Below are 25,317 nucleotides of genomic sequence, written 5' to 3'. Positions count from 1 at the left end.
GTTTTTTGTGGTACTTATCAATTGTCAGTGTGTTACGCCCCTAATTTAGCCACCTAAAAAAGGCCCACCTAAAAAACTCAAAACATTTGAAGTTTACATTACATTTACAATATTTTCAGTGTTTTACCTTGCTATCAGACAGCCCTTTCTGATGGGAAACCACTGTTATATAAGCCAAATATCGCTCTCTACAAACCAAACAAACTCCAGAGGTAAAATCAGTAATTTTCCCTCACAGAACACAGAAGTTACTGGTCTACTGCTGCCTTGATTGGTTAGTTTGTTTGTGTTATTGTGTTACTACGGCGTTGTAAAAGTTTAGTTCGGATTCATCAGAGTCACAATAACACAAACAAACACATCAAGGCAGCTGTAGACCAGCAAATCCTGTGTTTTGCATGATAAAATGACTGTTTTTACAAAGGGAGTCTGGTTGAACAACTTAAAATTTTTATTTCAACCACTTCAACACAACCCACTTCAAATAATTTGCACTATCCCTTTAAATTTAGAGTTCAATTTAAAGAGTTTCTTATCATAAAGAGCAACTCATTAGCATTTACCATTCATAGTACCTAGCTTGTGTCACCTCTCTCCATATGCTCGTTTCTGTTGGTGCTGTTGATTTTCAGCAAATGTGCAGATTTGGTGCACATACAGGAAATGCTGCATGTTGAGTGCAAAACTCTGAGATCTGTCATATGAAAACATGCTTGTTTTAGATGACTACAAAAAAATCACCAACACGATGATTTCTGGTGTTTTGTCCAATGTTTGTGTGTATTATCATTTCCAAAGATGTTGCTCAATGAGAACAGTCATTTTGCAGATTATCATTTTCCTCTGTGCTCACGCATTGTAAAAAACTTGTTTTTTAATTGTCACAGTATATTTCTTTCCCTTTTCTTTCATTATTACACAATCCTCAAAGTAATATTATTTCATATGTAAAATTGTGAATGCAGAATATGTAGGTATGTAACTTAAACATGCAGAATGTCATTAGTATGAACATGAATAAATGAACATGACCGTAGATGTCTGAACCTACAGAAAATAAATATTTGCAGATATGTAAATGTCACTCGGTGTTGCTCGCTAAATGTCATTGTGTGTAGTTCATACAGACACACCGATATGTGGTCGTCTGAGAGTGACTCCATGTACTTGAGCGTGTGTGTGTGTGTGTGTGTGTGTGTGTGTGCACATGTACTACAACAGTATTTGTTAAAGGACAATTCCACTGTTGGATCCTCTAATGCTGTATTTATCAGCAGTCTGAGATGTTTGGTGCGTCTTTTTTTGGTGATGAATTGTTTATAATTTACATACTTTTTGTGGTACCAGCCTTCCCTCAACATTTCCAGGAATTATATCCTACAAAACTCAGACAGCGAGCGGCTGTGAACCTGTTGATTTTCTGCTGTGGTTTCTGAACGTGTAGGTGGAAAGAGTAAAGCATCGCGCCTGGCTGGCAAAATGCGACATGTCTTTTTGGCTGCGTTCTACAGAGGCTGAGCAGAACTTCTCTGTGTTTCTTTTTTAATGCATCTCTCTCTGTGTGATATTTTAAGGGATAGTTCAGATTATGTGATGTTGGTTTATATGAGGCACTTATCAATAATCAGTGTATTACCTACAGTAAAAGCTGGTCAGCACTGTCCCTGTCAGGAGAAGCAGAGAGAAGTGCGAACTGCTGTGGACAGGGTCAGTGGCAAAAAAACACTTAAAGGTTCAATATTATTAAGTCTATGCTATATTTTGAACATTTTCACTGCTGTATTTTGCCATCAGAGTTTTGCCATTTTCAGGTGATGTATATTGCTTAGCTCCCATGCTGGTGCTCCTTTCTGCTTCTCCAAACTGGAGGTATGATGACCGGCATCTGTCAGAGCTATCTCTTTAAACGTTGGTGTAAAGGGGCAGCTGATGAAGGACAGTCTTGCTCTCTGATTCTGAGGCACTGACACAAGAACTTGCCACTTACTGCACTACTGTATTACACCTGCAAGTATTTATTTACATTTGTCCCAGTAGAAAAAGGCAATGAAACAGATCCAGACAGGAAGCACGCGTCACAGCTTTTTTACAGTGTCAAAAGTGTTTAAGTGTGCCATCACCTATGAAGTGGCCTTTCAGGGGATGATCTACCTGTTCCGTCCTGATCTGCAGCGCTCTCTGACCTGCAGAGCTGAGCGTCAGATGAAGCCCCGCTGGATACAGACTCCTCGTCCTGACTCAGTGAATAAGAGCCGTGATAGCGTGACACCAGCCAGTTATTCCAGAGGACAGGGGGGGAGATATAGCATGATAAAATCATTTTTCCCTGACTCTCTCTGCCCAGCCTCCCCTTCAGACAAACGCTTACACACCTTTCATTCTTCTTCTGTGGTATTCTTCACATTAGGTTTTGTCTCCAAGCTCCAAGCATTCTATTATTCCCTAATTAGCAGCATTAATAATCTTCAATTAGGCATATAGCTTTGAGTGCATGCGGAAGTCTGCCTCTTTCATTCAATTTGTGTGTGTGTGCGTGTGTGTGTGGACGAGCATCATCATGACACCCTGTCCTCTGGTTCTCTGGTGGCTTTCCACCCAACACCAACTGCCTAATGAGGGAGTGAAAGGCCACGGGCGGAGGGGGTGGGGGCTGCATATCAGTATGTGTGTGTGTATGTGTATATGTGCGTTTGTGTGTGTGTGAGTGTGTGTGTGTAATTAAAGAGCAGTGCCAGCAGGGGGGACCTGTGTTAGAAAGGGTCACCAGAGCGAGCAGCAGGCCATCGCCAACCTTTGGTCATTATCTGCCGACACCGCCAATAAAGGCCTCCGGGTGTGTGTGTGTGTGTTTATGCTTCTGTATGTGTGTATATGTCAGGAGGCCACCTACTAAATTACTTAACATCAATACTGTACAGTATGTGTTTTGCAAGTTATGCATGTTTGTGTCACTTTCATTTAGCTTATAGTTTAGCACTAAAGCTTCACGTCGGGTTGAGTTGAACCCTTCCTGTTAACATTTCGTAGTTTATCAGTCTTGTCGTTGTACTTGTGCTGCAACTGAAGATTATTCTATTATCTATATAGAGACTATTTTCTGAATAATCAATTATTTGATTTGTCTGTAAAGTGTGAGAAAATGCTGCTAACTGTCCATCACAATTCCCCAGAGCTCTAAGCAGTGTTTTTTTTTAAGTTGAGATGAAATGAAAAGTGTCTTTTTAACCGTCCTTTTCTGTTGGTTGCAACCAATGAGGGATTGGCCATCTGGAAATTAGGCCAATGAAATGGTCCATCATTGCATTGATAAAAAAAAAAAATAGTAATTCTAAAAAATAATAATAATTTTGTCTTTAATGATTTTGACTCACAAAGTTATTTATGCATGCAGCCGAAAACATTTGAGGTGGGCTCAGTTGCACTATTAAGAAACACATTCTCCCATCATCCCCTAGATCTAGCAAATGGAAAGGTTAAGTGAGGACAGAAACTTGAAATAGAGTCGTCAGGCTCTGCCGCTCTCAGATTGTGTGAAATCATTGTCAGTGTACATCAGCGACTGTAGTAATTATAGCATGTGTCTGCATACTAGTTAGTCTGTATGATTTATTTAAACTTTTTATGTTGATGTTATGTTGACTTTTATCAGTCTATCTCTCAGTGTTTTTAGTTTGTTTTTCTGTCTTTATTTTGGGGTTGTTTTGTCTGTCATGTGGTATGGATCCTACCTTCATACTGTCAGCTGCCATCCAGCCCACAGAGAGTCACCACATCAATATCATGTTAAGACGAGGCAGGAATGTCTGTGTTTCTGCATTTGTTTGTTTCTTCTCAGAGAAGTTTTTTCTCAGGTGTCTGTGTGAGTACGCGTGTGCACAAACGTGTGTGTGTTTATGCAACCTGCACTCCAGAGTGTCGTCTCTCCTGTCAGGTGGTGTGTGTGAATTGCCATAGGTTGATTGGTTAGCCTGAGAGGCAGCAGCGGGAGTAAAGGCAGGTGCTCCGGGGCAGCAGGGGGAGAGCCTTGGCGACGTCCCCCAGCCACAGCGCCTTCCCTCTGGGCTCCCAGCTCCGAGCGGTGCCTAGGTAGCTGGGAGGCAGCTCCAGGCTCCTGGGGCCCTGCTGCTGGGGAGAGATGCTTGGGATGCAGGGAGGAGGGAGACGTGTGTGTGTGTGTGTGTGTGTGTGTGTGTGTGTGTGTGTGTGTTTGTTTGTGTTTATGTGTGTTCTGTGGGGGGATCCCAAGCAGATTTGTTTACCGGTAATTAATTCACCTGATTGACATAACAGCTGCCGGAGCTATGGGAAGGCAATGGCGTGTGTGTGTGTGTGTGTGTGTGTGTGTGTGTGTGTGTGTGTGTGTGTGTGTGTGTGTGTGTGTGTATGTGTGTGTGTAATATATACGGTACGCTGCCATGCATAGTCACTGTGTGAGCACATTTGGCTGCATACCTGTTGTGTGTGCGTGTTTGCCATCGAGGGCATTTCCATGTGGCAGGGCTGGGAGTCGGGTTCCTGGCAGAGCAGAGCAGCTCGGCAGCTCTCCGTCTTCCATCGATTAGACCCGTCTGTCGGCCGGCAGCCCTGCTTACACACTCCTGCCTCTCCTCTGCTAATCTTTATAGAGTTGACTTCACTGACAGAGTTATTGGAGCACTCGAAGCTGAGGAGAAGGAGAGCTGTGACAGGAGGACAAATGGGGGAGCTGAGAGGAAAGGGTGATGGCGATGACAGTGAGGAGGAGGAGAGGAATTTCTAGTTTGGTTACCGAGATGCACCAGGCAAGATGAAGCCAGGAGGTTATCTCCAAATCAGTCCATGAGCCACAGAAACGATACAAATTTTTTAATTTGGTTTTAGTCTTTTTACAATTGCTTCATACCATTAGTGATGTTGTTCTGTACCTGAGCACACAACATCATCATCTACATAACATTTGTGTATGTTGTTGCTATGGTGTAGAAATGTCTGCCAAGTGCAAGACCCCAATGGCTTGATTGTTTTGGTACAACTCACCTTCACACCTGATGCAAACTTTACTTGAGTACACATGAAGTGTACTTGAGACCACCTTTTGATGTGGGCCCAGGCGTGGATCAACAAACCGTGGTATGCTGCGAAGTGTTCACACTAAAAAGTGTACTGGGATCCAGGCCCGGGTCCCTGATGTAAACGCACTCTTAGTCACTGACTGAACTGAAGTTAGTTAAAGACACATTAAAGTCTTTTGTTTGTGTTTTGTTTCAAGATTTAGTAAGTGGACTTCTAGTCTCTTGGTCTAATTTTAGTCAAAACTTTAATTTTAATCAGCGTTTTAGTCATAAAGTTCTCAGATAGTTCTGTGATACTGTGATCAATTTTGAGTATTTCTCCTGGCTGTAAAATTTCTAATGACTAGTACGCATACCCTGAATTGTGTTGAGTGACAGGCTGAGAATGTGTCACATTCTTTCATAACATATAAAAAAAATCTGCATAAGTTGTAATTGATGCTTCATTATTGGTTATCTGGCACAGACAATATTTATTTCCTTATTACTAAGGTCTTGGTCATGTTGCACTTAGTTGAACTCTGTTTTGGAAAAAAAAAAAGACAATTTCTTGGGTTTTTTTAGCCTTTATTTGATAGGAAATAAGGGAGAAAGTGTGAGAAAGACATGTACCAAAGGGACACTGGCTGGAATTGAACCCATGGCTGCTGCTGAGGACATATAGCATCTGTACATGGGGCGCACACTCTACCAAATGAGTTACTGCGGCATCACTTTGTTGACAAAATTAACACTGCATGAACAGACAGTATCCATTCATGCATGAACACATCCATACATACACATCCCTGTTTATGTCTGCATGGATCTCAGTTTTACCTGAAGTATCAGTCTTTCTTTGCACCCAAAGATAAGTTCTTTACATTAACAACTTCAATCCGTCTACTTCTTCAGCAGTATTCACAGGTTTTTGTGTGTAGCAAAGAATGAGAGAGAAGAAAAAAGAGAGTGCAGCAGATATAAACAGAGGAATGAGAGAGACACAGTGAGCCCTTGAGTGAATAATGTACGCTCATAGAAGAGTTGGACTGGTCTGTGTGTGTGTGTGTGTGTGTGTGTGTGTGTGTGTGTGTGTGTGTGTGTGTGTGTGTGTGTGTGTGTGTGAAAACTTTGTGTTCAGAGCCTGAGGGCAGTATGGACTTTTAACATTTTTATGTGTTTGTGAACACGTTACTGTGTTTGGGATGGAGGGAATGTGCATGCAGGTCGCTGAAGACTGCACGGTCAATCCAGGAAGGTCATGTGAGCCCTCACAAAACACACGCAGGCTCTCACACACACACACACACACATGTATTCACAGACACACTCGCACTAACAGGTCGGTATCAGTGTTGTTGTGGCCAGCAGGTAGCAGTGTGTTGGCCTGCTTGTCTGGACCCAGATAACAGCAGATCCATTACCCCCTGGAAGCTGAGGTCTGATCACCGGACAGATAGAGCAGCTCACTCACTGTCTGTGGGCCATCCAGCCAGCCAGCTAACCGGCCAGCCTCCGCCGCAGAGCTAAAGAGGATCACAACCGGGGGGCAAAAGGGGAGAAGACCCCTTCTGTTTGAGGAAATGATCAAATACATGCCCGATGATACAGAATCACTGTTCTTTCTCATTTACTCAGAGAGAAGAAACTCAGAGATGCCTTTTTAATGTCTCTGCTTAGTTTCAGTATGTCGATTTGTGAGATTCGCCTCTTTTAGTGAACATGAAATGACCCTGACTATCAAACAACCTCACCTTTTCTATCTTTTGTTTTGGTTTTTGGAAGAACAGATGCATTTTTAATAAAGCAGCCATATTATAGTTACATGAATGATTTCATTAACATAAAAACTGTAGTTCAGTTACACGTGCCATGCAAATCAATATCAATCAATAGCAAAGTTTCAAAGAGTAGTAGGTTCAGTTCCCAATCCTTAATGGAACGGTTTGATGTTGTTAGGAAATATGCTTATTTGCTTGCTTGACAAGACTTAGACGAGAAGATTGATACCCACCCTTACGTCTGTACCGTAAATAACTAGCTACAGGAAGCAGAAGTTAGCTTAGCTTAGCATAAAGACTGGAAACTGGGGGAAACAGCTAGCCTGGCTCTGTCCGAAGCTAATAAAATTCAATTATCAGTGGCTCTAAAGCTCAGTAATCAACATATTACATCTTATTTGTTTAATACAAACCCAAAAAAAGACAAATTGTGGTTTTATGAGATTTTGATGAGATTTTGTTTTTTGTTTTTTTGGCCTGTAGTTTGTCATTTCTACTCTTTTTTTTAAGGGCAAGTTGTGTTTTCAAATCCAAATAATAAAATTTTGGTCAAAGTCTGTATGTTTTAGCATCAAAAGAATTTTCCCAAGTCTAAAAACGTTTTCTAGGTGACCTGAAGTAGGTTTCTGCAGGATGATGTTGCTACATATAAATCCCCTATGTAAAGAGAGGAGAGGGCATCAGCAACATCACTACTTTTTTGTAATGGCTGAATGGGAATTTCCGTTTGAAAAACCCTGAAAAGAGAATAGATGGAGTCGTGCTTTAAGAATTAAATAATTTAACGTGTTAAATTTTAGGCTTTAGAGGTGCTGGTTGGTGGATTTTGTCACCGGGCTAGCTGTTTCCTCCAGTTTTCAGTCTTTATGCTAAGTTAAGCTAACCTGCTGCTGGCTGTAGCTTCATATTTACCCTACTGACATTAGTAGGGCATCAACATTTTTACCTAAGTCTCAGCAAAAAGCAATTTAGCGTCATTCCCAAAATGTTGAACTACTCCTTTAAACAGGTTATTCTCTGATCTCCCAGGCATTCAGGGGCTTTCACCTTTAAGAGAGGCATCAGTGAGTTTGTCCCTCCCTGAGCGAGTAGGAAAAAAAGGGTATGTTTCCCTCAAAAACACAAATATAAACTGAAATATCCTCAGATCAGAGCCACACACAGAGAACACCCTGGAAAAGAGAATTAATGAACAGAGAGCTTTAAATTTCGAAAATATTGAACGCTTAATTGATCTGGAAGCTCTTCTTCCAATATGGAGGAGGAGGTATGGATGGATGCAGAATTAAGACTGAAGATGTTGCGAAAAAGCAGGATCATTAGTTAAAACTGGGTGCTGAATGGACGAGCGAGTATGAGTGTTTAAAAAGGAATGAAGATAATGTCATGAAATGCAGCTTGAATGGTTTTATGGAGGTGGGGAGAGAGTGAGACAGACAGAGGAGTGTGACGTGTGTGTGTGTGTGTGTGTGTGTGTGTGTGTGTGTGAGGAGTTAACAGTGTTCAGGTGCTGCTGTGTATCAGGTTTGTTTGTGTGCAGAGTGAAAAAGAGGGAGATAGTGGCAAACAGGGCAGCTATCAAAAGCCACAGGCTGCTTTAAACTCCATCTCTGTTTCTTCTTCTTCTTTCCTTCTTTCTCTTCTTTTTTTTTCTCTCTCTCTCCTCTCTCTGTCCCTCCCTCCCTCCCTCCCTCCCTCTCTGCTCCCTGGCCATGCTGATGATTGACGGCCTGAGGGTTTTAATGGGCACTGGAGAGCAGGAGCTGAGGTCGGGGTTGTCATGGCAACTAGGAGAAGGGGCCTTTTGCTGCTGCTTCACCTGAGTACTGTGGAGCCTCGTTGGCTGGTTGAGGCAGGCAGCCACACACACACACACACACACACACACACACACACACACACACACACACACACACACACACACACTCGCCACACATACTTACATGCCAGCACCACTTCCATTCACTCTTCCTTCTCTCTCTCACTCCCTGAGATGCCCTGCCGTTCATCCAGCTACCTCTGGCCTCTGCTCTTCCCTTTCTCATTTTCATTTCTATCCTTCTTTTCTCTTTTTCTTTCTCTCCTTAGGAGATAATGCTCCCCAATACACCGCAGCTGGTTAACTCTGTATGTGTGTGTGTGTGTGTGTGTGTGTGTGTGTGTGTGTGTGTGTGTATGTATAATATACTGCATTTAGTCTATTTTTGCTGTCCCATTGTTCAATCACAGCTCGCACTGTACACTTTATGAGGCGCTGCAAAGTCAGAGGTATCTTGGAAATAATATCTCAGCATTTTTAGGTTATTCTGCAATACAACATACATCTCAATATACCCTTTTTATAACAAATAACATGCTAGAAATCCTCAAATTGTGTAAACATATGATGATCTTATAGAATATGATGCCTTGCTGTACATAAATCAGTGGTTCTCAACCTTATCAAGTCACAATGCCTAAGAAAGATCAGGTTTGTTCCGTCCCAAGACTTTTCAGGAATTACTGTATAGATGAAAGCAGCCAAACTCACATTATATCACTGGTACAAGTACCGTGATGTAATAACATTCTCCAGTCTAAAATACAGCCATCATGCTTCCTGACTGAGCGAAATGCAAATATTACTTTTTGTTCTATTCTGAACATAGTGGTTTATGTTGTACTAGTTGGTTTTTAACCATTAACATTTCTTGAGGACAGCTGTGTTTTGTATATTTTTGAGTGTTTTGAATGCCTTTAAGGGGCTGATGTTGCTGCAAGCTGCTTCCTGGCTGCCAATTCTGTGCCGCTTGCCAAAATATATGATTTTATTTTATTTACCACAACCATCGTGTGACCTCCAGAAATTATCTTGCAATAGCCTTGGGGGGTCCTGACCCCCAGGTTGAGAATCACTCAACAGATAGGGCTGAGTGATGTTGAAAAAATCAAATATCACCATATTTTTGAACAAATACCTCCATTTGATATATTTTTTAGGGGATTCATAAAGTTGCTCCATCCATCAAACTAATTTATTAATTCTGCCATAGAGGTCTTCATTCTAAAATTTGGACACAATCTGAGATGGACCGCTGAAAAACCTGCCTGTTTCCTTTTAAAGAGACTCCATGGGATCCAAGCACAGGACACAAAATTAGCACCAGCCACCAGCCAATATGCAAGTGGTGGGTAGATTTGCTTCACTCACCAGCCAAAAGAAACAATGGTAATCTATTGAGTAGCTGGTAAATTAAAACATTCACTCGCCATTTGGCTGTTGGACAAAAAAAAGTTAATTTCGCGCCCTGGATCTGGGGAGAGTCAGACCACATCCAAATATAGAACAGGATGATTAGACTCGACCCAAAACGACCCCAACAGACCCAAACAGAGAGAGAACACCACCTAACAAGCCATTTGAAAGGGGGCAAAACATTTCAGTTTTCCTCTTGCAATTCACAGTTCACACTAATCTTTACTCAAAAAAGACATTTTTATCTTCTAATGACTATGATTGTGATCAGAGCTGATAATGGGTCTACACACACTGATGCAGATTTAAGAAAAGCAACAGCAAAACAGAATCTGATCTTTTAAGCCTGAATATAATGTTGATGGAGCCCAAGTCTGGCCCTGGGTTGGATCTCAGTTACTAGGAAACGAGTGGAATTGTAAAAACGTCCACTGGGACGTCTCTTCCTAAGATATTATTTGGCACTTTTTGCCCTCATTTGATAGTGAGCACTTGAGATAAGAAACTCGCGGGAGAGATGACTTACAACCAGCGTCCCCAGTAAGAATCGGGCAGCAAATGCTGCGACCACTTCAAACATATCTTAGACCAGCAGGAAATCTATGCATACACCTCATATCAGTGGGGTTAATCTTCAGGTTAACCCAAATCTATTGTTGATTTATGTATTATGTTGCCTCTGTTTTGTGGGATAAATAACTTTGTGATCTTGGGGGCACTGGAAGCAGGATAACTCATTTACTTCCTGGTTTGGTTACTCTTAAATGCTTGTCTGCTGTTGAGGCTGGGAGGAATTGATAAACTGTATAAAGTGCTAGGTGTGGTGGAATAAATAGATTCTTAGATGTACTGAAATTCTTTCTTGAAAGATTATACACAGAAAAGTCATTATGATCACCTGTAACAATTTTGTAAGACCATGGTTGTATGTTCCTTCTGAATGAACCTACTAGATGGTGAAATGTGTCGTGTGCGTCGTGTTTACATTCAGAACCAGGCTACTCCTTCAGTTTTGGTGAGGATGGCTGAGCATGAGAAGCTGCAGATGGATGCAATCCGTCCAGCACCTCTTGGCTGAAAAGCTGGAAGCGTTGTGGCTTCTATGAAGTTGAGGAAAAAAGGGACTCAGACAAGAGTCACACTGCATGTGTCTAGACTAAACTAATTATGGATCACTGCAAAAGTAGCAAGCAGTCACTGTAAGAAAAAATAAATCATATATTGACATCATAAATTTTGATTTTTTGATTATAATCCCAAGTGCCAAGAGATTCCCTCTGAGACGTCCCTCTGTCTCTTCTTCTCCCGCGCTCCGTCTCTCTTGTTTGCCAGCGCCGTCTGTTTAACTGTCCACTCTCTGCTTGTGTCTGACTCCTGTGGATCTGTCCATGTCCACACTCTGTAAGTCCCACAGATTCACACCCTCTTACCAGCGCAGTGTGTTCGTATGTGTGTGTGCGCCTGTGTGTCCTGCCTCATGGCCCCGGGGCCTGTTAGTTAGTGTCTGGGCCGTGTGGGTCAGCCGAGGGATGGAGGGATTGTTTGCTCTGGAAGTGAGTGAAGCTCTAGTTACAGCGGGGGGAGGGGCTGGAGGAGAGCGCTCTGTGTGTGTGTGTGTGTGTGTGTGTGTGTAGATTGTGTTGATAATCTATAATTGTACCTGACAGACTTAATGAAATTAAAAAAAGTGATATTATTAGCAAAATTACAGCTACAATTATCCTCCAGTATAATCAACAAAATAATTTATTGTATGAGCAATTCTCTGATCTGCCACCTGTGCAGGTATGGTACTTTTAGGTGACCAGACTTACCTGGTTAAGGTAGTCTTTCCCAGTCACTGACATTGTACCAGTATGTAATCAGGGCTGCTTGTAGCTTTAAAATCCCTCTTCCACAATATTGGACCGTCCCGTAACTCACGAATGTCTCCACGCAGAAAATTTGTTTTCTGCATAATTTCTTCGTTTCTTGCTCTAATCGCGCGGGCTCAGACAAAACAGTCATGACCAAACACCAACTGTCAGCCTCGCTGCCTCAGAAGGAAACCAGAGCAGTGAGAGTCACATCTGTCTTCTCCCAAATGTTGAAAATCATTATGATTGCGAGCAAAGATGAAGGAAATATTACCAGAAACATATTTGGGGGCCATGTTCAAACTGGGGTTGCATGCAGGGATAAAGCTGTTCTGTATAAATCAAGACTGTGGTACTGATTTATGATTTTTTATATTATTCATCAATATGGAGTGTGATTAAAACAATGTTATAATATTAATCACACACCAAAGGATGGGAGTGTGCTGGATGAAGAATGTCAATACTTTAACAGAAAGAAAATCGGATTCTTATTCTTGTGACTTGGAAAAGAAAAATGATCAAATAAGATGATTGGCATATTTTAATGTATGAAAAAAGAGTTTTGTAGAATATGCAGGATTTGTCGATTGCTATTTGTAAACACACCATTCAAAGGTGGCCCCTCGTCGCCAAATTTTTTTATTGTTTCACATTGGTTATATTGTAAAGCACAAATAAACACAGCCACACTTCTGTACAACATCAGATTTTGTGTAAATTGCAGCTGAAGCAAACCACCATCCTGTTGCCATGTCCAGTCTAGTCTGCCTGTGTGTTTGTGTATGTGTGGATCTCCCTCTGCTGCTCTCACAGACAGAGAGCAGAGGAGAGAGACAGACAGTGTGATGTATTCGTCAGTCATTTCATTTTTATAGAGCCATGACCTCTTAGCCTCTGCACTGATATTGGCTGGGGGCAACATGCCACTTCTCAAAGGCCTAGAAACTTCCTTCCTAAGAGAAAATAAGAAAATAAAAGCAGAGGGCAGAGTCACCACCACAGACTTCTAGTGGATTATAAGTGAGTCTATACATTGTTTTAGTGTGCCTTTAAAGTACTGAAAAAGATATTGTTTTGGGTATCAAAACTTGCACATTTGATCCCTAGTCTGCCATGGAGGCACTACTGAAGGCTTTTAATTTGAAACAGTTGCAGGAAGTGTTGAGGTTGGACATGGAGGAATGTTATTGTTCAGTCAGACATTGTGTACATGTACAGTTTGCACGTAGTTTTTGTTGGTCAGTTTGGATCTGACCAACAAAAAGAGGAAGCTAAAGAGGAATGGATTTTTTACAGCCCAATGAAGTCCATCTGAAAACAGTTTGTCCCTGTTGTTATGGAGAAAGTAACAGGAGTTGTGAAATTTTATGTCTCTTCCTGTTCATGATTCTGCCCCTCTTCACAGCTGACAGCTTCTTGCCACATTTTCAAGTTCAGCTAGTTCTGAAAAGGATTGAAAAGGCTGTCTGTTGTGGTCAGACGGTGCATCATGGTTGTACAAACCACAGTCCACTGGAAGTACACTGAAGCCTTAATGTTCCTCCTAAACTATCTGCATCTTGACAAGATAGCCTTGCGCCTTTCATCAAGCAATTTATCACTGTGACTAAAGAATCATATCTTCATCAGTTATCGGTAATTGCTCCATTTGTGTCCAGAAATTCAGTGAGCGTAATCAGGGCTGAAAGTTTTGTGGCAAATAATTTCTGCACGCCGTATCTCTGTTTCCATTATTTTCAGTTAGCATGATTATTTTAACACCTTGTTGATTGTCCTGAACATGAATACTGAGAGTAAACTGTGTTTTCTCCTGTTTTGTTTTTTTTTCAGAGTGCGGCCGCTGCTCCCAGTCCAGTGATGGGCAACATGCCTCCCAACGATGGCATGCCGGGAGGACCCATGCCCCCGGGCTTCTTTCAAGTAAGAGAGAGAACTTTCTCGCTGACTTCATCCCTTCACCCACCCCCACCTTCACCCATCGTACGCCCCCGACTGCTCCCCTGCCCCTCCCATCCCATCCCCTCGCCATCGCTAAGCCTATCCTTCTGTCTCCTCCTCCTTTTTTAGCCTCTTTAGCTGTCCTAATCCCTGTCCAGATGTGTTCCCTTCTCTGTCTCTCTGCCTCCATCCCATATGTCCACGCTCGGCTTGTTAACTCCTGCTGCTCTGTGCGACGCTGTGGATAAACTAACTCCTAAAGAGAGTTTTTGTGACGAATTGTATCTGCTCAAATATGAAATGTTGCCTTAGTGAGCGACTGAAAATGCGGGTACAGTGTTTTTTTTTTGGTTGAGGAGAGGAGAGGAGAGCACAGGAGGCTATTTTCTCTGGTTTGTGTTGCTTCACTAATTCCTCCTGTCATCACTGTTCTCTGAAGGCTGTCTCTGAGGCTGACGAGGTCACACACACACACACACACACACACACACACACACACACACACACACACACAGTCGCTCTGTTTCCATCACTCTCTGCTGTCTCTCTCACACGCAAACATGCACACACGCAAGCCTCATTTGACACTGTGACACACATTAAACTAGTAACACTCAAAATATCTGCACACTCAAAGAGATTCACTGAAATGGCAGAGGTGACAAAGATAACTGGAAAACTGTATTCACCTAAAACTGCTAGGTGACTTAGAGTACATCTAAAAAATTATATTACTATCAAGACAGTTGTTTAAGTGAAGAAGAAGTTGCACATAAAAATCACCTGCAAATATTAGATTTTGTCATGTCATATTATTACCGGTCCAAGCTTTGGGAGCAGTTACATTTTTATGAAAGTAAAGGAAGAAATCTGTCTCCATCTCTTTTTTATGGGCAGGACAGGCAGACTGTCCCGTAACCAAGAGGGTCCACTTTCATTTCAGCTCCCGTTCATCCTGCTCAGGTGTCCTTGAACGAGACTGTACACCTGTGACACCCGTCTTTCTCTGGATAAGAGCTTTTGATAGGCTCGTTCAACACGTTTCTAGCTGGAAGTTAATTAAGAAGATTGATATCACTGGCAAAGATGAAGGTACAGCCAGTAGCCAGTTAGCTTAGCTTAGCATAAAGAATGGCTCTGTCCATAGGTAACAAATTGTGTCTATTAGTATCTCTTAAAATAACATTAAAAGTTATATCTTGTTTGTTTAATATGTGGAAAAACAGAAGTAGAAAAACACAGCATTGTTTTTTTTATATACTTCTTCTTTCATATCTTCAGCTATGCTAACCAAATGAGACATGACATGTGAATAGAGTGCTGCAAGAATGGATCCTAGAACCTAGAAATGTGTGAGAATATTAGCACTTCTGGTTCCCTTGTCTGGAAGTCAGCCTGAAATTAGGTCTGTGGTTCACACAAGCTTAAGATATTTTCATGTTTTGCTCTACAACATAAAATACCCCACTCATGAGTTTTGAAGCTTTTACTAGTCTTTTACTAGAAAGGCAGTTGTTAACAAGTGACAATGAGACTACAGAGGTTGTCAGGGACATTAAACATCATCGCTCCAAAAACATGTCACTTGATGAGTCATGCGACTGTGGTGTAGTTCATTTTCATTTTTTTAGCTTTTTGCTTTCAAATATCAGAAAGGTGGTGTTCATTTGTGAGGATTATCTTGCTGGACAAAGCTTGTCAGTATCATAAACTTTTGTTCACCACAGAGATTATTTTCTGCACCGATCCGAAATCCAGTGGAAAAATCATATTAGTTTTTTCTGTGGACGGAACCAGAGTGATGCTGACTTTATGGTTGGCGTATAAAAATATGTCATCCCTACAGGACTTTATTAGATATCTTTAGATGTGCTGCTACTATAGGCAGAGTTTGTTGCCTTTGGACTGCCAGGCTAACTACTTTCCCATTTCCAATCTTCATGCTAAGCTAAGCTAACCAACTATTGACCGTAGTTACATATTTACCCAGATGGTATCTATCTTCGTATCTAACTCAAGAAGTGCAAGAAAGCAAATAAGAGCATTTTTCAAAAATGTCTAAATCTGTTACTTTTAGTGTGATGACAAACAGTTAAAAATATCACTTAGTGTTGAAATAATCTGTTGCTTAATCAGTTTATCAAGAGAAAACTATTTTGATAATCTGTTCATCCCTTGTAGTTTATTTATGAAGCAAAAGTGCCAAGGATTTTTGTTCCACCGTCATAAATGTGAGGATTTGCTACTTTCTCTGTTCTGCCTCTGGTACATGTTTTACTGAATTGAAAAAATAATGAGTGGATTAATTGAAAGTAATTGTATCTCTAATACCAGGTCAAAGTTTTTATTAATAAAAGTGCAGAGTAAATAAATAAAGTATTCCATTATGCTTCTCATTGTAAATGTGCTCCTACTGGTGGTTTAGTGTGCCTGACATGTAAATACATACAGTGTGGAACTGTATCGCCATTTGACTGTGTTGTCTTGTACTGGTTGATTGGCAGCATGTCATGTGTGTGTGTGTGTGTGTGTGTGTGTGTGTGTGTGTGTGTGTGTGTGTGTGTGTGCGCGCGCGCGTGCTGGGGTCATGGAGAATGTTAATGATGTATGAGCAGTGAGCAGGCCAGGGAGAAAGCTATCTGATGGTGTTGCATGAGTGACATTGCTTTCCATAAATAGAGCCTGTGTGCATGTCAGACAGACAGACAGGCAGGCAGACAGGCCGATAGACAGACAGGTTGGGCAGAGGGGAGAGCAATATCCACTCCCTTCTCTTCTCTTTGCTTAGCTCAGCTAATCAGAGGAGCAAAGCAGGCAAAGGTGAAGAAAACAAAAAAAAAAAATAAAGTGTGAATAGAGGCTTTGCATAACACAAAATGTTCTCTGCACCTCTCCGAACTTTACATCAGCTCTCCGTAAATCAAGCAGACGACGTTGCCAGAACAGCAGCGTATTTAAATCAGTTGTAGCGTGTCCATATGGCATCTTTCAACTAGAGCTAGAGCTAAAACCACACACACTGCTCAGGTAGCTGACATTCACTCCCTGGTGAACTAATGGTTGCGGTCGGCACAGAAAGTGCAGGCTACTGAGTTTTCTGCAGTTCATTTATTCATTCAGGTGAAGGGGAAGCAGATTTTTTTAGCTCTCCCTCCTGCATATAGTTCAGATTTTACTCATGTTTTTCATCTCAGTTAGACTAGAGGTCAGTCCATGTTTGCAGACTCAAAACTCAAATTTTGTTGATTATGTTTTTGAATTGTGAAAGGATTGTATCTACTAAAACAGAATTTTCTCTGTGCTTTAGTCATTCCTCACTTCAACTCGGGGTCTTAACTTCTCCTCGCCCCCTTTTCCCTCTCCTCTCTCCTTCATACGCCTGGCATCCTCCTCCCTGACATTTCCTCACTCTCTCCATTTCCCTTGTCTTTGAAACTATTATTTTCTCGCTCTCACACACACTGCTTCAGTGACACATGCTTACTCACCGACTCCGTTGTGTGTGTGAAGCATTCACGTGCGCTCTATCTGTGTGTGTGTTGTGTGTTTTGCAGAATTTTTTCCCAGTTGCACTGGCTGGGTAATTAACATAGGTGACCCCAACACTGTTATTGGCTGTGGTCCTTGGAGAGAGGGATGAGGGGCAAAGGAGGGACAGAGGAGGAAAATGGAGATGGAGGAGGAGGGGGTCTGCTCCCATGCTCACTTAAAGGGATAGTTTGGATTATTTAAAGTTAGGATGTATGAGGTACTTATCAATAGTTAGTGTATTAACTACAGTAGATGCTGATCGGCACACTCACAGTCTGGTAAAGCAGAGAAGGGCACCATTACAGAAGCTAAGCAATGAACAGCTGCAGACAGGGTCAGCATTAAAATATATTTTAGCCAGCTAAAAAAAAATCATTATCAGTGTAAGTGTACACTATATTTTGAATATTTTCACTGCTTTACTTTGGCATCAGACTGCCTTTTATGATGGAAAATGGCTGTTACATGCGCTAAATATCATTCTCTCCAAATCAACCAAACTCCATAGGTGAAATCTGTAATTTTATCTTGCAGAACACAGGAGTTGCTGGGCTACCTCTGCTTCAATCAGTTAGTTTGTTTGCATTACTGTGTGATCTCGGTGAATCCAAACTACCCTTTTTAAACTCAGAAGTCACACAATAACTCAAACAAACTCACTGATCAAGGTAGTGGAAGATGTCTTCTGCTGGGTAGAATTGCTGATTTTGCCTATGGAGTTTGGTTGGTTTGGAGAGAGCAATACTTGGCCTGTCTGACGCTAAAGTAAAGTGGCAAAAATATTCTAAATATAGCGTACACTTAAACTGATATTGACTTTGTAGACTGGCCTTATTTGGTTAAAATACTTAGTACTGAGCAGCATCTCCTGCAGCTAATACAATGACTATGGATAAATACCTCATACAACCCTACATCAAACAATTCAAACTAACCTTTTAATCTGTAGCTGTAGGAGGAGCCATGCTTCAGGAAGTAGGAGAAAAGGAAAAAGTGGCAAAAATAACAGAGAGATGCTGTTACGATCTCTCTCTATATACTATATACTATAATTCTTCTTTCCTCTCAGCGAAAGTCCAACGCTGCTGCATCATGGCCCTCTGGGGAGGACAAGCAAGGGGGAGATGATGGGGGGGAAAGAAAGAGAGAGGAGAGGCTGAGAGGAGAGACAGAGTTAATGACAGGGAGGAGGAGGAGCAAAAGAAAGCAGCAGAGAGGAGTGGAAGAGAGGAGAGGACAGTGAGACGTCAGGAAAGTCTTTCAAAATGTTTTCTTTTTTTTTTTATTGGACTTCAGAGATGTGTGATCGCAAAAATGACAGCTGACTACAATAGTGGACAGTTGATGGATTCACCTCCCATCTGCTGCTCCATGGCTAGAAATGAAATATATCAGGAAAGTGTTAAGATTTACTGCACAGTTTTCATAATGCACACAAGCATGGAGCAGATGTATAGACAACTGGACTGAATAATGAGAAACGGAGACAAAATCTGGAAGAAACCGGCATAAATAAGAGTGTTGGGCTTCTATCCAGGGGAAAGCAAATTAGATAAAAATGTGCTCTTTAGAGATTTATATGGTCCATCTGTCAAATAATGCCCCAGAAATCCCTCTTTGTTGACCTTATTCTCTCATCTACATGTGGTACGTCAGGTACTCGAAAACTTAATACGCTCCATTACGTCTGTAAACCAGTTAGGGTGGGGCAGCCTCTTTCTACTGAACTGGAATGGCTCCTCTTGCCAAAAAAAGGGGGGATCCGAAGTCAAGGGCAGTGTGTTTTTTACTGCAGGTAATTGCGGCTCTTCAGGGACAACACCAAAAAGCACAACAAGAGGATTAGGTTTGATTACACATTTAAGAACAAGCAACCCAGGTATCAAAGACAAATTTTAAGAACCTGTTCAAAGCTGACACATGGCAGGCACATGGTGAATTAGGGAGACATCTGCTCTGAGTAATTTATTTATCAAAGGTAACACTGATCTCAGGGTTCATTCTGGTCAGTCGTACTACAAAGATGCAGATAAATAAGGTGAAGTGTTTTAAAATGTGAACGGGAGACTGAAAATCCTGCAGAGGTGGTTGGAGAACGGAGGCTCAGGTATTGTTTGTTATCTGCAAAGGGTCGAATGTCAAATCTCAGTGTTTGGTTGGGGTCAGTGTTGGTCCTCTGTTGGACAATGTAGACTGTTGGTTTAGATCCTGAGAGACAAGGTAGTCATAACGTTGTTCAGTGGGTTTTATGGATAGGAATCGAGAGTTCAAGTAGAGAACAGTTTCAAATTGTCCAATCCAGGGCTGCAACTAATGATTATATTAATTGCGGATTAATCTGTTGAATATTTTGTGATTAATCGATTAATTGTCCAGTCTATAAAACATCAAAAATTGTGAAAAAGGCTCTGAATAATTTCTCAAAGCCCAAAGTAACATCTTTTTAATTGCCTATTTTGTCTAACCAACACACTAAAACTAAAATACTCTTCATTTTCTATCATAAATGAAAAAGAAAAGCAGCAAATCCTCACATTTAAGTAGCTGGAAGCAGAATTTTGCTTGAAAAATGACAACTAATTGCAGCTCTAGTCAGATCCATCGGAGTCATAGCCTCAGAGTGTATCAGTTCTGTTTATTGATGCCAGCATGTTTTTTTCTGAAAGTTGCCCACGTCACTTCAGACAGATTGTAAATTAAATAGGGATTCAACCCGTTTAAGACACCATTTCCGGCTCCGACTCGCTATTTAAGCCGCAGTACTCATCAGAGTCTTCCATATAGTTCCTTTAAATTCCAGGAATGCCATTTATTCAACACTCCACACACGAGCGCCACTGCTTAAAGATAATAAAACCGTTGTATTGATGCCTAAAACCTGTGTAGGCCACACAGGAAATTTATCAGAAATCCACAATGAATTCAATAAAGAAACATACAAATAGCAGAGTTGATACAGGCATTGTCATCAATAAAATCATATCAATTTCTATCCCTAGTTTCCTTTTTTTCTGTGAAGAGTTTGACTTTTTATTTGACCACTGGACAAAAGACGGCAACAGATTGTGTATAAAAAGCCAGATGAAACATTTTTATCTCGTTTTCTACCGTATCCGAAAGAGTGCTGTGAAGAGAAGATTCAAAAAAAGACAGATCCTAAGGGAGCCAGATGAGAGTGTACAGGTAAAACTTTTCACTTCTGCCTGAACTAAAACCCATTGAGGAGAGGAACGGTCTTTGACTCTTATCGTCACTGCTTATCCTTGAGAGGACGGCGACAAAAATGATACCTAACAATTCTCCTTGAATGACAGACACTCGGAAACGAGAGGCAAGTCCTCAGCAAACATTTTTCTCTGTCCATTTTCTGCCTGGAGCCACTGTTAGACTTCAGTTCAAATGCCTTGATAACAGTCACTACAGTTAAACAGTGATTTCAATGTACCCTTTGTCTCCTACTGTGCATGCTCCATCCCTATCAGCAGCACGTTTCCGATACGCTATGTTTTATCTGTTTAGAGACAGACATGAGAACTCCCTCTAAACACACACACACACACACACACACGTTTATTTCCCTGTGTGTGTTGGTGAAACTTCAGCTGTAAGCTCTCTCAGTGAAGGAGGAGATCACAGATATATATAAATCATTTGCTGCCATCCTAACATGTTTAAACGGCTGTCAGCGTTTTCACGGCCGTCCTCTGGGAGAAAACACCCCTGATGGCGTGCTCCCATCTCGGAGCTGACGTGTTGCCATGCTATATACCATGAGCTAGCACAGGAGACCTACTGCTGCCACTGCTGCTCTCTCTGGAATGTTAGCAAGGAATGACAATGAGTGTGCACCCAGTGTGTATGTGTGTGTGTGTGTGTGTGTGTGTGTGTGTGTGTGTGTGTGTGTGTGTGTGTGTGTGTGTGTGTGTGTGGTGCTGTTCCTCCTGGCTTTGTTTGTTGTGTTCAGTGATGCAGGCTGCTTTGTGTTCTCGCTCTCTGTTTGTGTGTGTGTGTGTGTGCGCGTGTGTGTCCAGCACTTTGACGGCAGTTACACACTGCCCTCTAGTGTTAGCAGCTGTAAGCAAGAGAAGAAAACTCTTGACTGCTTCTCTTCCATCTCTTTTCCTTTCTCTCCGTCTCCCTCTCTCTGTTAGTGGTCCATCAGGGGCAGCGGTGTGGGTCTTCCTTAAGCTGAAATGAGTGGTGGGGCGGCGAGGGGGTTGTGTTGATGGGTTTGTGGTACTGTGCCAAGCTGTTATCTCCTTAGCCGGGTAGAAAATGATTTTATTAATTGCTTCATTTAACGCTCCCTGTGTCCCCCTCCTTCTTCCCCTCTCCTGCACATATACACAAACAACACCATGCAAACACGCTCATGCACACACCCTCCAACCGAGCTACTTTTCAAACTCGCCCCGCGTACACCTCTGTGACAGCTGAAATGTTCTCTCTCCCTGCCTCTCTCTGCAGGGACCTGTAGAGAGAACAGTACGGCCATAAAGGCCATATGCTGGCCCATTCAGATGTAATAGCAGGAAGGCCCAGGGAGGCCCAGCCAGAGGAGCTATGCTCCATTATGGCACATTATAGAGAGGAACAAGAGAGGAGCCCAGTGTGTGTGTGTGTGTGTGTGTCTGTGAATGAGATTGTGTATTATCTACATTGCAGGGACAAAAATGTGTTCACACAGCCACGTTATGGGGACTCAACTCCCATTTGGGCACAAAAAACTGGGGCTGTATTACAGAAATTTCCTAACTTGCAAATCCTAACTGTTTGGTAACCAAGGTAATTAGATTTAGGACCAGATTTGAGTTATCCTAACTTAAAATAGGAAATGTGTTTTACACAAGCATCCTAACTTCCCAAAATCTTCAGTAAACTCTCCCAACTTTTGGATAACTGCTAAGCCGTCCCAGTTTCATTTTCCACCTGTAGTAGCGGCTAACTTACTAACTAGCTAACAGTAGTGTTTGCTAACAGTAGCTAACGCATTATTTTCTCACAAAATTTTCTTACAAGAATTTTTCAGGTTGTGGTGGACTAACAGATCAAACACATCACTCTCACCCAGCAGACTGGGATTTGTTTCCTGTGTGAAGCTAAATGTCACTGTTAACTTTTGTTGATTTTTTTATTTATTCAGTTGCAGTTTGTTTAGGTTTAGGCACAGAAACTGAGCCACTTGGGTAGGTTTAAAAAAACATAATAGTTTATGGTTAAAGGAGACCCTTTCACAAACATTAGAAAGGCTTTCTGGCAATCACAAGACCTCATCATTGAGGCAACGAGAGTCAGCCAATCAGAGCACAGTAGTAGTAGTCACGCACAGCACAGTAGGGCTTGGTGGAAAAAAAATCAGGTGTAGCTAGCAGTAGTGTTAGCTAACAATAGCGTTTGCTAACTGTAGCTAAATTTGCTGTTGGCTTACTTGTTTAGTCCGTATGACTGCTCTTTTAATTAGTTAGCACTGTTGTAAGTTTCTCAAAAAAAGAACATCTTTGGATTTCTCTCTAGATGTTTCTAAAACCTCTAACTGATCTGTCTTGACGTAAAGTGCATCTCGCTCTTTTTGCTCCATTTTTATATGTTTCTGTATGTTTCAATGATAAAAAACAAAGTTGTTTAGCTTGACGAGAAATGAAAAGTAGCGTTAGTTTCTAGGTAACAGACAAAAAAAGATGATAAGCAATGTTGGATTCAGTATTTAGGATGTCCTAACCTGAGGAAAGACAGGTTTCCTAAAGTTAGTTAGGATTTGCTTCTGTATTATCTTAAGACTTCAGATAGAAAGTTTCTGTAATACAACTCCTGGTTCCCACAAGATGAACTATTACATTTTGAGGTTAAGACTTTTTGGTATGGTTACCGTAATGCAGGTGTTAAACATATAGTGGCTATGGTCATGGTTACGGTGAGGCTCCGGGAAATTAATGTAAGTCAATGCAATGTCCTCCTCAGTGACTAAAACTAGGTTGTGTGTGTATGTGTGTTAGTGCGTAGAGGAGAAGCAGGCTGCTGCAGCTGGATCAGTGCAGCCAGACCCCGCAGGGGTGTCTTGTTAGACATACACACACATACGCACACGCACACACACACACTGGCACGTCAACAACAATAACCTCTGAGGTCAGACAGAGCTAGCGCTGCATTAGCCCCAGTGTGAACCTGCTGAGAGACAGAGCGAGCCAGTGCAGCTGGTGTTAACCACCCAAAACATACACACACAGAGTGGCAGAACAACCACAGTGGCACCGGTACAAACGTCATGACTGTGCCAACACATCCAGAGTACACTGTATGTACAACTAAATAAACACTTCCAGATTGTTAGGATAGATTATTGACCGGCTGTATGTTATGTAGCTGGTTAATAAGTGGCTTTATTGAAGAAGTGTCTGCCTCTCAGATGAGCCTCTCTCAAGACAATGAGATGAATAGAATCAATGCAGCAAGAAAAGTAAACGTCTCAAAAAGAGAGGAACCACCTGTCTTTAGATGCCTGCTGCTGCTGAGCTCCACACTTGAGCCTGTTTAGAAAGGCTTGTGAGTCCATGAATAAGTGCTTCTGCTCATGAGCCGTATTGTTTTCACGTGCATGTACAAGCTCATCTCTCCTGCCAAAATCTGCCCTCTTATAGGGTGTACCTGGCAGCGCGGCAGCGGCACTGTATCTGCGCCTGTGGGAACACACTTGTTTCAAGCTGTCAGTCAGGCATGTTTATTTTCCCAGTGTGGCAGCGCCCACAGGTTCCTGGTGCTTAGCTCTGTCGGCACTCCACCGTCCCAGCCATGCCAGCGGAGCACTCACACAGGGAGGGCGGCGCAGTGGGCAGTGTGGGAAAATGAGGGAGAGACGTAGAGGGTGGGGAGGGAGGGACTGAGAGGGAGGGAGAGATTTAAAGGGAGTATGTGTGCAGCTGCCTCCTGCCAACAGGTGAAGAGGTGCACAAGTACCTTACAGAAACATGAGAGCTGCTGGTCTACCGCTGCCTTGATCTGTTATTTTGTTATTGTGCAACTTCAGTGAATCCAAGCTGTCCTTTTAAAGCACCAAAGTCACACAATAACACTAACTAAGTAACAGATCCTGGCAGCAGTAGACCAGAAAATCTTGTGGGTCTGTGAGGTAAAATTACTGATTCCACTTGTGGAGTTCGGTTGGTTTGGGGAGAGTGATATTTGACTTATATAATGTCAATTTCCCGTCAGGAGAGGCTGTCTGACAGCACGGTATAGCGGTGAAAATATTCTAAATACAGTGTACGCTTATAATGATGCTGATTTTTTTAGGTGGACCAGTTTTTAGTGGCTAAAATATCTTTTGTTGCTGACCCTGTCTACAGCAGGTCATTGCTAGTCGACTGTAGCTAACACTCTAACTATTGATAAGTATCTTATACAGCCCCACATCAAATATTCCAAACTATCCCTCATTTGCCCAAACATCACATCTGTAGCACCACGGCAGTAGTACAGCAACACATGCTGATCCAACCTGCATGGGGACGCTTAGATAAATGTGATGACTGTAGCAGTTTTCACCAGGATTGTCTCACTTTTCTCCAAAAAAAAAACTTATGCCATCAATTTTAAAGATGTTATAGTCACATAAAAATTGCACAGGTACTGGCTTGAAGAAATTTATTATGCCAGACTGTGAAATATTTGCTGGTTCCAGCTTCTGTGATGTGTTTGAGTTTTTCAAGCTTTATGTGATTGTAAATTTAATATCTTCAGGTTTTCTACTGCTTGTGAGAAAAATGACTGCTGTGGAAACATGTACGTGGGTATTTATTTATTCATTTTGACATTTTATAGAGTAAACAGTTGCTTTGGAAATAATCATTGGCTTAATCACGTCTGTTTACTTTTAGAGCACATATTAAAGAACAAATGCTAAATCAATAAAGGAACAATCAATTCTAGCCTTAGTGTTTGTACAT

General features: G+C 41.8%; 1 protein-coding gene across 2 annotated transcripts in view; it reads left to right on the top strand.

Annotated features, from left to right (window-relative positions):
• The window catches only part of ssbp4 (single stranded DNA binding protein 4), a 120,486-nt gene that overhangs the window by 77,457 nt on the left and 17,712 nt on the right, over positions 1-25,317 (top strand). For both annotated transcript variants that reach the window (XM_084722962.1, XM_084722964.1), the window contains exon 5: positions 13,736-13,825. In XM_084722962.1, coding sequence (XP_084579088.1) covers positions 13,736-13,825 — 90 coding nt within the window. The remainder of the gene's footprint in view (positions 1-13,735; positions 13,826-25,317) is intronic.

This window comes from Lutjanus erythropterus, chromosome 7 (assembly GCF_056507025.1).
Source record: "Lutjanus erythropterus isolate fLutEry1 chromosome 7, fLutEry1.hap2, whole genome shotgun sequence".
Lineage (NCBI taxonomy): Eukaryota > Metazoa > Chordata > Actinopteri > Lutjaniformes > Lutjanidae > Lutjanus > Lutjanus erythropterus.
This window is presented reverse-complemented; position numbering and strand designations above follow the sequence as displayed.